We start from the raw sequence: 16,939 nt of genomic DNA on the forward strand, positions 1-16,939 counted from the left end.
AATCTTCCTCAGGTCAACCATCAACAGTCTTTGATGAGCTTTAAAAAATACTTTGACAGAATACAGAGTGAGGCGGTCAGCTGCACTTCTCAGGATTCTGACCATAGGGGGAGCCACAACCTCAAGAAGCCAACTGAAGACCAAGGAAATCATCATGACCAGGAGCAAGAACTTCCACCGAGCCCTGTGCCTCTGGCTCCTCATCATACTCATCATCACTGGGGTAAGAGGGCTGATTATTATATAATGTGAGGGCTAACTGGGAGGTACCAAAAAACAGGAGATGCAAAGAGAGAAAGAACCCAAGACCCTTGACCTGGAAATCAATGATCTCCACAACTAGTATAACCAGACTGAGAGCACAAAGCAACATCGCTACCTTGTACCCCAAGTGTCAGTGTGACAGCGTCCTGTACCCCAAGTGTCAGTGTGTCAGCGTCCTGTACCCCAAGTGTCAGTGTGTCAGCGTCCTGTACCCCAAGTGTCAGTGTGTCAGCGTCCTGTACCCCAAGTGTCAGTGTGTCAGCGTCCTGTACCCCAAGTGTCAGTGTGTCAGCGTCCTGTACCCCAAGTGTCAGTGTGTCAGCCTCCTGTACCCCAAGTGTCAGTGTCATTATCCTGTACCCCAGATGTCAGTGTCATTATCCTGTACCCAAAGTGTCAGTGTCATTATCCTGTACCCCAGATGTCAGTGTCATTATCCTGTACCCCAGATGTCAGTGTCATTATCCTGTACCCAAAGTGTCAGTGTCATTATCCTGTACCCCAGATGTCAGTGTCATTATCCTGTACCCCAAGTGTCAGTGTCATTATCCTGTACCCCATGTGTCAGTGTTATTATCCTGTACCCGAAGTGTCAGTGTCATTATCCTGTTTATCGAGTGTCAGTGTCATTATCCTGTACCCCAAGTGTCAGTGTCATTATCCTGTACCCCAAGTGTCAGTGTTATTATCCTGCACTCCAAGTGTCAGTGTCATTATCCTGTACCCCAAGTGTCAGTGTTATTATCCTGTACCCCAAGTGTCAGTGTCATTATCCTGTACCCCAAGTGTCAGTGTCATTATCCTGTACCCCAAGTGTCAGTGTCATTATCCTGTACCCCAAGTATCAGTGTCATCATCTTGTACCCCAAGTGTCAGTGTCATTATCCTGTACCCCATATTTTAGTGTGTCATTATCTTGTAGCCCAAATGTCATTGTCATTATCCTGTACCCCAAGTGTCAGTCTCATTATCCTGTACTCCGATTGTCAGTGTGTCATTATCCTGTACCCCAAGTGTCAGTGTCATTATCCTGTACCCCGATTGTCAGCGTGTCATTATCCTGTACCCCAAGTGTCAGTGTCATTATCCTGCACCCCAAGTGTCAGTGTCATTATCCTATACCCCAAGTGTCAGTGTCATCATCCTGTACCCAAAGTGTCAGTGTCATTACTCTGTACCCCAAGTATCAGTGTCATTATCCTGAACCCCAACTGTCATTATCCTGTACCCTGATTGTCAGTGTGTCATTATCCTGTACCCCAAGTTTTAGTGTGTCATTATCTTGTACCCCAAGTGTCAGTGTCATTATCCTGTACCCCGATTGTCAGTGTCATTATACTGTACCCCAAGTATCAGTGTCATTATCCTGTACCCCGAGTGTCAGTGTCATTATCCTGAACCCCAACTGTCAGTGTGTCATTATCCTGTACCCCAAGTTTTAGTGTGTCATTATCTTGTACCCAAAGTGTCAGCATCATTATCCTGTACCCCAAGTGTCAGTGTCATTATCCTGTACCCCAAGTTTCATTGTCATTATCCTGTACCCCAAGTGTCAGTGTCATCATCCTGTACCTCAAGTGTCAGTGTCATTATCCTCTCACCCAAGTGTCAGTGTCATTATCCTGTACCCCAAGTTTCATTGTCATTATCCTGTACCCCAAGTGTCAGTGTCATTATCCTGTACCCCGATTGTCAGTGTGTCATTATCCTGTACCCCAAGTGTCAGTGTCATTATCCTGCACCCCAAGTGTCAATGTCATTATCCTATACCCCAAGTGTCAGTGTCATCATCCTGTACCCAAAGTGTCAGTGTCATTACTCTGTACCCCAAGTGTCAGTGTCATTATCCTGTACCCCAAGTTTCATTGTCATTATCCTGTACCCCAAGTATCAGTGTCATTATCCTGTATCCCAAATGTCAGTGTCATTATCCCGAACCCCCAACTGTCATTATCCTGTACCCCGATTGTCAGTGTGTCATTATCCTGTACCCCAAGTTTTAGTGTGTCATTATCTTGTACCCAAAGTGTCAGTGTCATCATCCTGTACCCCAAGTGTCAGTGTCATTATCCTGTACCCCGAGTGTCAGTGTCATTATCCTGAACCCCAACTGTCAGTGTGTCATTATCCTGTACCCCAAGTTTTAGTGTGTCATTATCTTGTACCCAAAGTGTCAGTGTCATCATCCTGTACCTCAAGTGTCAGTGTCATTATCCTCTCACCCAAGTGTCAGTGTCATTATCCTGTACCCCAAGTTTCATTGTCATTATCCTGTACCCCAAGTGTCAGTGTCATTATCCTGTACCCCGAGTGTTAATGTGTCATTATCCTGTACCCCAAATACTAGTAAGTATTCCTATTAGAAGACTCCTTTTTTTTTCGGAGACTGGCCATTCAGCTCTATAGTGTAATGGTTAACATTCTGAGCTGTACTGTATAAGGTTGTGAGTTTGAATCCTGTCAGAATTAGAGGCTAAGTTAAATTTATATATTTTATATTATTTTTAGTAATTGTAAAAAATTTGTAATTACTAATATATATATATATATATATATATATATATATATATAGTACAGACCAAAAGTTTGGACACACCTTCTCATTCAAAGAGTTTTCTTCATTTTCATGACTATGAAGGCATCAAAACTATGAATTAACACATGTGGAATTATATACATAACAAACAACTGTGAAACAACTGAAAATATGTCATATTCTAGGTTCTTCAAAGTAGCCACCTTTTGCTTTGATTACTGCTTTGCACACTCTTGGTATTCTCTTGATGAGCTTCAAGAGGTAGTCCCCTGAAATGGTCTTCCAACAGTCTTGAAGGAGTTCCCAGAGATGCTTAGCACTTGTTGGCCCTTTTGCCTTCACTCTGCGGTCCAGCTCACCCCAAACCATCTCCATTGGGTTCAGGTCCGGTGACTGTGGAGGCCAGGTCATCTGGCGCAGCACCCCATCACTCTCCTTCATGGTCAAATAGCCCTTACTTTCAAAGTTTTCCCAATTTTTCGGCTGACTGACTGACCTTCATTTCTTAAAGTAATGATGGCCACTCGTTTTTCTTTACTTAGCTGCTTTTTTCTTGCCATAATACAAATTCTAACAGTCTATTCAGTAGGATTATCAGCTGTATCCACCTGACTTCTCCTCAACGCAACTGATGGTCCCAACCCCATTTATAAGGCAAGAAATCCCACTTATTAAACCTGACAGGGCACACCTGTGAAGTGAAAACCATTTCAGGGGACTACCTCTTGAAGCTCATCAAGAGAATGCCAAGAGTGTGCAAAGCAGTAATCAAAGCAAAAGGTGGCTACTTTGAAGAACCTAGAATATGACATATTTTAAGTTGCTTCACACTTGTTTGTTATGTATATAATTCCACATGTGTTAATTCATAGTTTTGATGCCTTCAGTGTGAATCTACAATTTTCGTAGTCATGAAAATAAAGAAAACTCTTTAAATGAGAAGGTGTGTCCAAACTTTTGGTCTGTACTGTATATAATCATACTTCTGATGCATATGAATGCATAATATGTGGAAAACTACTTGTTGATGCTTTAACCATAATATATTTACATATATTATAATATTATATATTCTAAATATATAATAATATATGTAAATATAATATGGCTGAAAACGTATATACTGCATATGTTTAAATTCAATTTAGCCTCTATTTCTAACAGGATTCTAACTCACAACCTTCTACATTACAGCATAAAATGTTAACCACTACACTATAGAGCTGCACGTCCATTAATAAAAAAAAACAAACTATATGAGACTTTTGCTGTATAGGAATACTTACTACTAGTATACAGCAGAAGTCTCTTTTTTTTTAAATTATTTAAATTTTTTAAAGTAACTGGCCATGTAGCTCTATAGCGTAGTGGTTAACACTCTTGGCTGTAATGTAGAATGTTGTGAATTTGAATCCCGTCAGAAACTTTTTAGAAATAGAGGCTAAATTAGATTTAAACACACTTTGTGTCCCCAAGCACTGACTCCATATAAGGACATAGCTATATATGGAGTCAGAGCAGGGACTCCTAAGCCGAACTAGAGTCCCTTGACTGGAGTAATTTGTGGTAAATTCAGTTGATTTGACATGATTTGGAAGGACTCAGCGCTGTCTATATAAGATATCACAGCTGACAATGGATCAGAGCAAAAACCAAGCCATGAGGAGGACACACAGTCACTCTGCCTGACTTCCAAATATCCTGTGTGCAGATTGGCGAAACTTCCATAAGGTCAACCATCACTGCAGCCTCAGTAAAAAAAACAAAAAAACATGAAAGTTTGCAAAAAAGCACCTAAAGGACTCTCAGGCTGTGAGAAACAAGATTCTCTAGTTTAATGAAGCCAAAATTACATTGTTTGGCCTTCTTTCTAAAAGTCATGTCTGGAGGAAACCAGGCGCCGCTCATCACCTGCCCAATACCATCCGTACAGTCAAGCATGGTGGGGCCAGCATAATGTCTGGAGGAAACCAGGCTCTGCTCATCACTAGTGATGGGCAAACATCGGCCGGGGCAGCGAACTGCTGTTCGTGGCGGGCCCCATTTACTTTAATGGCAGGCGAACCTAAAAAAACCTTCAGCTCATATTTACAGCCACCAAATACTTAGTAGAAGTGCACAAATAGTCCCACAACATGGACAGTGACATACTAGAGGTGGATCAATGACAAAAATTCCCCCCAAAAATATGTATCTTAATCAGGGGACATTTTTATGCGTCTTAAAGGGAAATTCTCTGAAATGTGCCCTGCTGGAGCCTAGAAAATTGTTATTTTAGGCCACGAGAGTATGGGCCTTAAAAATTAGGCATTCACCTGACATAAAAAAATTGTGATTATGTGGCTCGAGGTACATTATGCGGTCAACGGACAGAAATTTTACTGTAGGTCACTGGACTACAGGCCCCAAACATTAGGCATTCACAGAAAAGATCAAGCGATTATGTGGCTGGAGGTATATTACACGGTCAAGGGATATCAATTTTACTGCAGGCCAGTACAAATACAGGTCAAATACATATGTTTAAAAGAACTAAAAATATAAAATGGGATTAAAAACATGGCTAATCAAATCCCCCCTCTTGAAAAAAAAACTAATGATTATAGTTGAAATTCGATAACACGTCACTGGTGTTGAATTCCAACGAGGCCCCAACAATTATTCATTCACCGTACAGAAAAGAACAAGTTAGGGCTCTTTCACACTTGCGTTCTTGTCTTCCGGCATAGAGTTCCGTCGTCGGGGCTCTATGCCGGAAGAATCCTGATCAGGATTATCCTAATGCATTCTGAATGGAGAGAAATCCGTTCAGGATGCATCAGGATGTCTTCAGTTCCGGAACGGAACGTTTTTTGGCCGGAGAAAATACCGCAGCATGCTGCGCTTTTTGCTCCGGCCAAAAATCCGGAACACTTGCGCAAGGCCGGATCCGGAATTAATGCCCATTGAAAGGCATTGATCCGGATCCGGCCTTAAGCTAAACGTCGTTTCGGCGCATTGCCGGAGCCGACATTTAGCTTTTTCAGAGTGGTTACCATGGCTGCCGGGACGCTAAAGTCCTGGCAGCCATGGTAAAGTGTAGCGGGGAGCGGGGGAGCAGCATACTTACCGTCCGTGCAGCTCCCGGGGCGCTCCAGAGTGACGTCAGGGCGCCCCAAGCGCATGGATCATGTGATCGCATGGAACACGTCATCCATGCGCATTGGCCGCTCTGACGTCATTCTGGAGCGCCCCGGGAGCCGCACGGACTGTAAGTATACTGCTCCCCCGCTCCCCACTACTACTATGGCAACCAGGACTTTAATAGCGTCCTGGGTGCCATAGTAACACTGAAAGCATTTGGAAGACGGTTCCGTCTTCAAATGCTTTCAGTACACCTGCGTTTTTCCGGATCCGGAGGGGAGTACACGCCGGATCCGGACAATGCAAGTGTGAAAGAGGCCTAAGGCTACTTTCACAATTGCGTTGTTCTTTTCCGGCATAGAGTTCCGTCACAGGGGCTCTATACCGGAAAAGAACTGATCAGGCATATCCCCATGCATTCTGAATGGAGAGTAATCAGTTGAGTTTGCATCAGGATGTCTTCAGTTCAGTCGTTTTGACTGATCAGGCAAAAGAGAAAAACGCAGCATGCTACGGTTTTCTCTCCAGCGAAAAAAACTGAAGACTTGCCTGAACGCCGGATCCGGCATTTTTTCCCATAGGAATGAATTAGCGCCGGATCCGGCATTCAGAATACCGGAATGCCGGATCCGTCGCTCCGGCATGCGCATGCGCAGATCGGTAAAAATGTGAAAAAATGTACAAGACAGATCCGTCGGTCCGCATGACAAGCGGAGAGACGGATCCGTCCTTGCAATGCATTTGTGAGACGGATCCTCACCCGGATCCGTCTCACAAATGCTTTCAGTCAGCGGCAGATCGGCGGATCCGGCGGGCAGTTCCGACGACTGAACTGCCCGCCGGATCACACTGCCGCAAGTGTGAAAGTAGCCTTAGTATGTGGCTGGAGGTAGATTACACAGTCATTGGATATCAATTTTACAGCAGGCCAGTGGACTACAGGCCACAACATTTATTCATTCACCGTACAGAAAGAACAAGTAAGTATGTGGCTGGAGGTAGATTACACGGTCATTGGATATCAATTTTACTGGAGGCCAGTGGACTACAGGCCCCAACATTTATTCATTCACCGTACAGAAAGAACAAGTAAGTATGTGGCTGAAGGTAGATTACACGGTCATTGGATATCAATTTTACAGCAGGCCAGTGGACTACAGGCCCTAAAAATTATGCATTCAGCGGACAGAAAAGAACAAATAATTATGTGGCTAGCTGGAGGTAGATTACACGGTCATTGAATATCAATTTTACAGCAGGCCAGTGGACTACAGGCCCCAAAAATTATGCATTCAGCGGACAGAAAAGAACAAGTAAGTATGTGGCTAGCTGGAGGTAGATTACACGGTCATTGAATATCAATTTTACAGCAGGCCAGTGGACTACAGGCCCTAAAAATTATGCATTCAGCGTACAGAAAAGATCAACTGATTATGTGGCTGGAGGTCTATTAGAAAGTCAATGGATATAAATTTTACTGAAGGCCAGTACAAATACAGGTCAAATACATATGTTTAAAAGAACTTAAAATATAAAATTGGATTAAAAACATGGCTAACGAAATCCCCCATGCCGCTGTATTTAGCTAAGACAGGTACCATTATTTGTTCTGGGTGGTGGGTGTGAGGTAGTCCACACTGTTGTGAGCTAGGCGAGTGCGCTTATCGGTCACGATCTCACCTGCTGCGCTGAACGTCCTTTCGGACAGAACACTGGACGAGGGGCAAGCCAACATTTCCATGGCAAATTGTACCAGCTCTGGCCACAGGTCAAGCCTGCACACCCAGTAGTCCAGGGGTTCCTCGCTTCTCAGAGCGTCCATATCGTCCGTTAACCCGATGTAGTCGGACACCTGTCAGTCTAGGCATTCCCTGAGGCTGGATCTGGAGGGCGGCTGTCGATGGGTTGCTTGCAAGAATTATCTCACAAAGTGACCAACACATCTTCAAACCGCCCTCGTCTTGCATGCGCTGTTGGATTGGTACCTGCAACTGTTTCTCTGTGAGTGGAAATTCGTCTTCCAGCCCCCGCGAAGCAAGACCTGCAAGTGCTGCATTCTGACAGCCCTCTATGATGGTGGTAACGTGCACCATTTTGTGTTTGTATCAGGGGTCTAAGTACGTTGCCTCCCAGTACTGGTCCTTGACCTTTATGCTTTTTATACGGGGGTCCCTCTTCAAACACTGGAGCATGAAGTCCCCCATTTGCACTAATCTGGAAGCGGTGGAGTGGCCTGGCTTCTGATCATCGTCCAGGATAATGTCATCCTCGGTCTCCTCCCCCCATCCACGGACAACACCAGAGATCCCAGAAAAGTTTAAAGCATGCTCTTCTTGCTCCTCCTCCTCCCCAGGAACATCCTCCTCTGACTCCCCTTCATACTCCTGTTGACTTGTCTCAGATAGAGTAGCCCCCCCTGGGAATTCATTCAGCATTGCGACTTCCTCATCTTCCTGCTCCTCGACGGCTTGATCAATGACACGACGCAATGCACCCTCCAGAATGAAAGCGTAAGGTATGATGTCACTGATGGCGCCCAGGCTGCGACTGAACAGTTTGGTGATTTAATCAAAAAGCCGCAGAAGTCTGCATGCGTCGTGCATGAGCAGCCACTGGCGCGGTGAAAAAATACCAAGCTCCCCAGAACCTGTCCTGCCGCAGAGTTCTTACAGGTAGTCGTTAACTGCACGTTTCTGCTAGAGCAGGCTATCAAGCATATACAAGGTGGAGTTCCAACACGTCGGGCAGTCACAAATCAGACGTCTGACGGGCAGGCGGTGTCGCCGCTGAACGTCAGCAAGATCTTCTAAAATGGCCAGAGATTTTCCTGGCCTGCCGCAAGACGTCCTGGACCCAGGGGTATTTGGCAACGAATCGCTGCACGACTAAGTTCAGGACGTGTGCCATGCATGGCACATGTGTCATTTTGCCCTGTTTCAGCACGCTCAGCAGATTGGCATTGTTGTCGCACACCACCTTACCAACTGTCAAATTGAGCGGGGTTAGCCACTGATCGGCCTGTGACCGCAAAGCTGAAAGGAGTGCAGGACTGGGGTGGCTCTTGGCTTCCAGGCACAATAGCCGCAGCACAGCATGGAAATGTCTCACCTGGCACGTCGAATTGGTTCTGGGGAGCTGGGGGGGTGCAGCAGTAGAGGCAATAGCAGTGGAAAAGGAGGAGTCAGCCAAGGAGGAGACGGAGGATGGAGTAGGAGGAGGAGAGGAAGAGACAGGCCTGCATGCAATCCGTGGTGTTAACACCAAATCCACACGGGTGCCACGGGTTTCATGCTTGACGGCCATCAGAAAGTTCACCCAGTGGGCAGTAAAAGTTATGTACCTTCTCTGCCCGTGTTTGCTAGACCACGTGTCTGTGGTCAGTTGTATCTTGGCACCGACACTGTGTGCCAGAGATACTTTCACTTGCCTCTGAACGTGGTCATATAGCTCCGGGATGCCCTTTTGGGAGATATATTTCCTTCCTACAAATTTTCTAAAGGCCTCCGAGTCCACCAGTTTATATGGCAGTAGTTGGCGGGCTAGCAGTTCCAACAAGCCAGCGGTCAGTCATTGGGCAAGAGGGTTATCCGGCGTCATCATCTTTTTACACTCGAACATTTTGGCAACAGAAGCCTGCCTTTTGCCAGATGAACGCGACGACGGCACGGTGGAAGGTGGAGTGGAGGAAAAATGGGAGGATAGAGGAGAAGGAGAAGAGGCAGGACGTGGAGCACCGGGAGTGTGGCTTTGTGGGTTCTGACGGTGTTGCTCCCACTGGGCTCGGTGATGGGAGGACAGGTGCCTTCTTAAGGCGGTCATCCCTAGGTGAGTGTTAGGCAGATTTGGTGAACATATGTCTGACATCCGGAAAAAGCGGGACACATCAGTGGCACGTCATGTATGTGAGATGCATGACGGTGACCCTGATGTGTTGAGAGTACAAGGGATTGAACAAGTGAAGATATCAATCCGTGGAGGTGATATCGATATCCCCCTATTACGAAAAGAAGCAATGTGGACCTATAAGTTCCAGACAGTTCAACCGCAAGGGCTAAATGAGGCCATATCATATGCCAGCTTTATTTGATGTATCAGCCCCAATAGTAGGATGTGCTTTATCCTACATTAGAGTTGCACGTTTTTATTTGATGCGCTGTTTCATGACATTATTTACTTACTTTTTCCACTTTTTCTGCTTATCCATCTGTGTACATGCTGACAGACATTAATGTACACTGGCTGTACACTGTATATGCTTAGCTGCGATGTGCAATGGCACTGTAAAAGTTTGCATTGAGTGGCGATGCCCCTCCCCGCTGGTGGTACACGACTCAGATGGGGATCGGTATCTGCTTTTTCGGTTATATCACCATCCTGGTGGGTCCCGACCAGCGGATATGTTCTGGATCAATTGATTATATATGGGCCGCGACTGACATTCCCCCATTAATCGCGCTATGCGCTATAGTCGCCGGGTAGGGTAAGAATCGTTACGGCATCGGCTGGTCAGAGGGCGAAACTATTCAGTCCGCCCCTATCTCTGATTGGTGATGTAACCGGCACACCCCTCCCGATAGGCGGGGCTTCGGCCATATGAAGTTGGCGTTCTATCGGCCGCGCGCGGCCATTTCAGCGCCGGGGCCATAGCACGCTACAGTGCGGCACTTTGTCCTGGCATAGGCATAGAATAAGCTCCTGAAGATACGCGACGACCACATGTCACGTGGAAACGCGTAGAGCTGGTGTTATTCATTAGGGCACGGCTCTTTAGGCAGGGTTGCACTAGATGCGATATTCTACCCAATAGCCTTAGAGTGTGTATGTGATGAATGGATGGAGCCAAAATATACTGGCTATAGCTGTGTGGATGTGGAGCCAAAATATACTGGCTACGAGTGACTGTATACAGCCAAAATATACTGGCTGCAGGTGAATGGTTGTGAACCATATACTGGCCGCAGGCTATATAAATAGGTAGGTCTGAACACTGCACTACATTAGAGTGTATATATGTCCACAGAGACTTCACTCATGTAGAGGTACTGCGATCAACTGTATTTAGCACTATACGACCTATGAACTAGGTGGTACAACCACACCTGCATATACACCCAATAGGGTCACTTACAACACACACTAGTGTCCAATTACACTGGTCACCGTGCCCCATTTCTGACTTGCAACAAATTAGCAACTCTAGCTAGCAAGTCAGGCTTTTAGCCCAGTCCCTCAACTGCACAGAGGATTTATTTATTACCCCCCTCTGTGCATTTCTGAGACTGGTTGCCTGATGGTCACAGACTGTGACATATAGGCTTTTTGCCCCCTTTTAAACGGACTTTAAATAAAGGTTTAGTTTTTTTATTTTTAAACGTTCATCAGGCTGTGAATTTATGAGTGTTAGGCCCCTTTCACATGAGCGAGTTTTCCGCGCGGATGCGATGCGGGAGGTGAACGCATTGCACCCGCACTGAATACCGACCCATTCATTTCTATGGGGTTGTGCACACGAGCGGTGATTTTCACGCATCACTTGTGCGTTGCGTGAAAATCGCAGCATGCTCCTGTTTGTGCGTTTTTCACGCAACGCAGGCCCCATAGAAGTGAATAGGGTTGCTTGAATTGAACCGCACACATCTGCTGCACAATACAAATGCACTATAATATACTTTCTATGTTATAAAGTATATTATAAGTATATTACACCCCTCAGTATGTCGCACCTATCGATAGCACAGCGTTACCAGTCCTTAAAAGGACTTTTGTGGCTCTATTAGCTAGCGTTTGGTGTCCAAAACAGCCTGTCCCTGCTCCACACACCAACCTCTCCCTACACTGGCAAAAGACTGAATGTAAAATGGCGGCCAGATCGGGTTTATTTATAAGGTAGGGGGTGAGTCCATGTGCTGAAATGTCTCAATTGGCTGTCCTGTACCACCTGATGGATGTGTCATGGGTCCACGTTCTTCACAATGTAAAAGAATATGGCGTCGGCGGACATTGCCATATGTTCGCCCGTTCGGAGAACCGCTAACGAGCAAAGTTCACTGCGAAATGACCGCCAGGCGTACCGCAAGGCCATCTCTACTCATCACCTTTCCAATACCATCCCTACATTGAAGCATGATGGTGGCAGCATCATGCTGGGGGGACAGGGAGACTGGTCAGGGTGGAGGGAAAGCTGAATGGAGCAAAGTATAGTACAAATATATTCTTAATGAGAGCCTTATCCAGAGATCAGGACCTCAGACTGGGGTGAAGGTTCACCTTCCAACCAGACAATGAACCTATGCACATAGGAATGGCTTAGGGATAACTCTGGGAATGTCCTTGAGTGGCCCAGCCAAAACCATGAATCTAATGGAACATCTCTAGAGAGATCTGGAAATGGCTGACCACCGACGGTCCCCATCCAACCTTACAGAGCTTGAGAGGATGTGCAGAGAAAAATGGGAGAAAATCCCTAAATCCAGGGGTGTAAACCGATTGACATCATCCCCAAGAAGATTGGACGCTGTAATCACTGTCAAAGGGGCTTCAACTAAGTCCTGAGTAAAGGGGCTGAATACTTATGTCAACAAAATATTTTAGTGTTTATTTTCAATAAATTAGCAGAGATTTCTAACCTTCTGTTCTCATTTTCTCATTATGTGGGATTGAGTTCAAAATAACATAGACAAATTAGCACCTTTATATTTTAGCATAAGGAGCAACATAACAAAATACAAAAAAGTGAAAGGGTCTGATGGAACACTTTACAAATGCACAAAAAATCTGTGAAATATTGTTTTCTTTGACTTCTTCTTGTGTCTATCTACAGATCATATTCCAATTGCTCACAATAAGATCTCCAGGTCAATGGCATCCACCACCTGTCAACTACCTGTCTTCAAAAATCTCACCCAATTCAGACCAAGAAGAGATCCAAAGACTAATCAAGCTCATTGAATGGCCTGAGGTCCCCAGTGGAGTGGACTTCATGTCTTCTACAAGTCCAAAGACCACATTTTATGTTTTGCTGCATCCACAAGAAGTCTACCACATAGGAGATCGTATAACTGTTGTCATATTTGCTCGGGATCATTATGGTCGACCAAAAACCTATGGAGGAGATTATTTTCAGGTCAAGCTGCACTCTCCAAAGCTGAAAGCTGGAGTAACGGGTGCAGTCACCGACCACAGAAATGGTAGATATTCAGCCACGTTCCTTCTGCTCTGGCCAGGAGACGCTGAGGTTCACATCTCTCTGGTACATTCCAGTGAAGCCATTTCCATTATAAGCAGGAAGAGGGACTCTCGGCCCGACAAGGTGAAAGCAGAGGTTTCGTCTTAGTTTTGATTTGTGTTGAATGGATCATAAATTATTCTGATGCCAGCAGATGAAGGGAGTGCCGATAACTATGCTCCATACATTAGAGCTAAAGTGGGCATAGTAAATTGTTTTTTTTTTCCCGTTCCAAGGCATGTATCTTTTATTATTATCTCAGACAACTTCATTAGGTAGTTTAGATGGCCATTTTCTAAAAAACTGTTTGTTCATGGAATGTGATAGTTGTAATTTTAGATGATAATGCTATAGGTTAAAATAAAAACTTCTAGTAGACCTCGGCAGATATGTGTGGCCTGGTCTGGGCTTCCATTGATAGGATTGAGATATGCTATTCTGGACTAGAAACTTTTATAAACACACAAAAATTCCAACATGGCAGATTAAGTGTTTGGCAGATGTCAGCCATTGGTTAGCACTAGAGTTGAGCGAACACCTGGATGTTCGGGTTCGAGAAGTTCGGCCGAACTTCCCGGAAATGTTCGGGTTCGGAATCCGAACCCGACCCGAACTTCGTCCAGAACCCGAACCCCATTGAAGTCAATGGGGACCCGAACTTTTGGGCATTAAAAAGGCTGTAAAACAGCCCAGGAAAGAGCTAGAGGGCTGCAAAAGGCAGCAACATGTAGGTAAATCCCCTGCAAACAAATGTGGATAGGGAAATGAATTAAAATAAAAATTAAAAAAATAAAAATTAACCAATATCAAATGGACAGAGGTCCCATAGCAGAGAATCTGGCTTCACGTCAGCAGAGAATCAGTCTCTTCATGCCATAGCAAAGAATCTGGCTTCATGTCAGCAGAGAATCAGTCTCTTCATGCCATAACAGAGAATCTGGCTTCATGTCAGCGGGGAATCAGTCTTCATGTCATAGCAGAGAATCAGGCTTCACGTCACCCACCACTGGAACAGGCCACTGTCACATATTTAGGCCCCGGCACCCAGACAGAGGAGAGAGGTCCCGTAACAGAGAATCTGGCCTTATGTCAGCACAGAATCTGTCTTCATGTCATAGCAGAGAATCAGGCTTCACGTCACCCACCACTGGAACAGGCCACTGTCACATATTTAGGCCCCGGCACCCAGACAGAGGAGAGAGGTCCCGTAACAGAGAATCTGGCCTTATGTCAGCGCAGAATCAGTCTTCATGTCATAGCAGAGAATCAGGCTTCACGTCACCCACCACTGGAACAGGCCACTGTCACATATTTAGGCCCAGGCACCCAGGCATAGGAGAGAGGTCCCGTAACAGAGAATCTGGCCTTATGTCAGCACAGAATCAGTCTTCATGTCATAGCAGAGAATCAGGCTTCTTGTCACCCACCACTGGAACAGGCCACTGTCACATATTTAGGCCCCGGCACCCAGGCAGAGGAGAGAGGTCCCGTAACAGAGAATCTGGCCTTATGTCAGCACAGAATCTTTCTTTATGTCATAGCAGAGAATCAGGCTTCACGTCACCCACCACTGGAACAGGCCACTGTCACACATTTAGGCCCAGGCACCAAGGCAGAGGAGAGAGGTCCCGAAACAGACAATCTGGCCTTATGTCAGCACAGAATCAGTCTTCATGTCATAGCAGAGAATCAGGCTTCTTGTCACCCACCACTGGAACAGGCCACTGTCACATATTTAGGCCCCGGCACCCAGACAGAGGAGAGAGGTCCCGTAACAGAGAATCGGGCCTTATGTCAGCACAGAATCAGTCTTCATGTCATAGCAGAGAATCAGGCTTCACGTCACCCACCACTGGAACAGGCCACTGTCACACATTTAGGCCCCGGCACCCAGGCAGAGGAGAGAGGTCCCGTAACAGAGAATCTGGCCTTATGTCAGCACAGAATCAGTCTTCATGTCATAGCAGAGAATCAGGCTTCACGTCAGCCACCACTGGAACAGGCCACTGTCACATATTTAGGCCCCGGCACCCAGACAGAGGAGAGAGGTCCCGTAACAGAGAATCTGGCCTTATGTCAGCGCAGAATCAGTCTTCATGTCATAGCAGAGAATCAGGCTTCACATCACCCACCACTGGAACAGGCCACTGTCACATATTTAGGCCCAGGCACCCAGGCAGAGGAGAGAGGTCCCGTAACAGACAATATGGCCTTATGTCAGCACAGAATCAGTCTTCATGTCATAGCAGAGAATCAGGCTTCACGTCACCCACCACTGGAACAGGCCACTGTCACACATTTAGGCCCCAGCACCCAGGCAGAGGAGAGAGGTCCCGTAACAGAGAATCTGGCTTTATGTCAGCACAGAATCAGTCTTCATGTCATAGCAGAGAATCAGGCTTCACGTCACCCACCACTGGAACAGGCCACTGTCACATATTTAGGCCCCGGCACCCAGACAGAGGAGAGGGGTCCCGTAACAGAGAATCTGGCCTTATGTCAGCAGAGAATCTGTCTTCATGTCATAGCAGAGAATCAGGCTTCACGTCACCCACCACTGGAACAGGCCACTGTCACATATTTAGGCCCAGGCACCCAGGCAGAGGAGAGAGGTCCCGTAACAGAGAATCTGGCCTTATGTCAGCAAAGAATCAGTCTTCATGTCATAGCAGAGAATCAGGCTTCACGTCACCCACCACTGGAACAGGCCACTGTCACATATTTAGGCCCCGGCACCCAGACAGAGGAGAGAGGTCCCGTAACAGAGAATCTGGCCTTATGTCAGCACAGAATCTGTCTTCATGTCATAGCAGAGAATCAGGCTTCACGTCACCCACCACTGGAACAGGCCACTGTCACATATTTAGGCCCAGGCACCCAGGCAGAGGAGAGAGGTCCCGTAACAGAGAATCTGGCCTTATGTCAGCACAGAATCTGTCTTCATGTCATAGCAGAGAATCAGGCTTCACGTCACCCACCACTGGAACAGGCCACTGTCACATATTTAGGCCCCGGCACCCAGACAGAGGAGAGAGGTCCCGTAACAGAGAATCTGGCCTTATGTCAGCACAGAATCTGTCTTCATGTCATAGCAGAGAATCAGGATTCACGTCACCCACCACTGGAACAGGCCACTGTCACATATTTAGGCCCAGGCACCCAGGCAGAGGAGAGAGGTCCCGTAACAGAGAATCTGGCCTTATGTCAGCACAGAATCTGTCTTCATGTCATAGCAGAGAATCAGGCTTCACGTCACCCACCACTGGAACAGGCCACTGTCACACATTTAGGCCCAGGCACCCAGGCAGAGGAGAGAGGTCCCGTAACAGAGAATCTGGCTTCATGTCAGCACAGAATCTGTCTTCATGTCATAGCAGAGAATCAGGCTTCACGTCACCCACCACTGGAACAGGCCACTGTCACACATTTAGACCCCGGCACCCAGACAGAGGAGAGGTTCATTCAACTTTGGGTTGCCCCGCAATATAATGGTAAAATGAAAATAAAAATAGTATTGAATGAGGAAGTTCCCTGGAGTAGAATAATATATTGTTAAGGGGAGGTAGTTGATATCTAATCTGCACAAGGGATGGACAGGTCCTGTGGGATCCATGCCTGGTTCATTTTTATGAACGTCAGATTGTCCACATTGGCTGTAGACAGGCGGCTGCGTTTGTCTGTAATGACGCCCCCTGCCGTGCTGAATACACGTTCAGACAAAACGCTGGCCGCCGGGCAGGCCAGAACCTCCAAGGCATAAAAGGCTAGCTCTGGCCACGTGGACAATTTGG

The 16,939-nt window shown here is 46.3% G+C and overlaps 1 protein-coding gene across 1 annotated transcript in view; it reads left to right on the top strand.

Annotated features, from left to right (window-relative positions):
• The window catches only part of LOC121001431 (NXPE family member 3-like), a 65,613-nt gene continuing 48,674 nt past the window's right edge, over window positions 1–16,939 (top strand). Inside the window, exons 1-2 of the mRNA XM_040432495.1 lie at window positions 1–223; window positions 12,744–13,232. Coding sequence (XP_040288429.1) covers window positions 155–223; window positions 12,744–13,232 — 558 coding nt within the window. The 5' untranslated portion in view covers window positions 1–154. The remainder of the gene's footprint in view (window positions 224–12,743; window positions 13,233–16,939) is intronic.

The sequence above is a fragment of the Bufo bufo genome, chromosome 5 (genome assembly GCF_905171765.1).
Source record: "Bufo bufo chromosome 5, aBufBuf1.1, whole genome shotgun sequence".
NCBI lineage: Eukaryota > Metazoa > Chordata > Amphibia > Anura > Bufonidae > Bufo > Bufo bufo.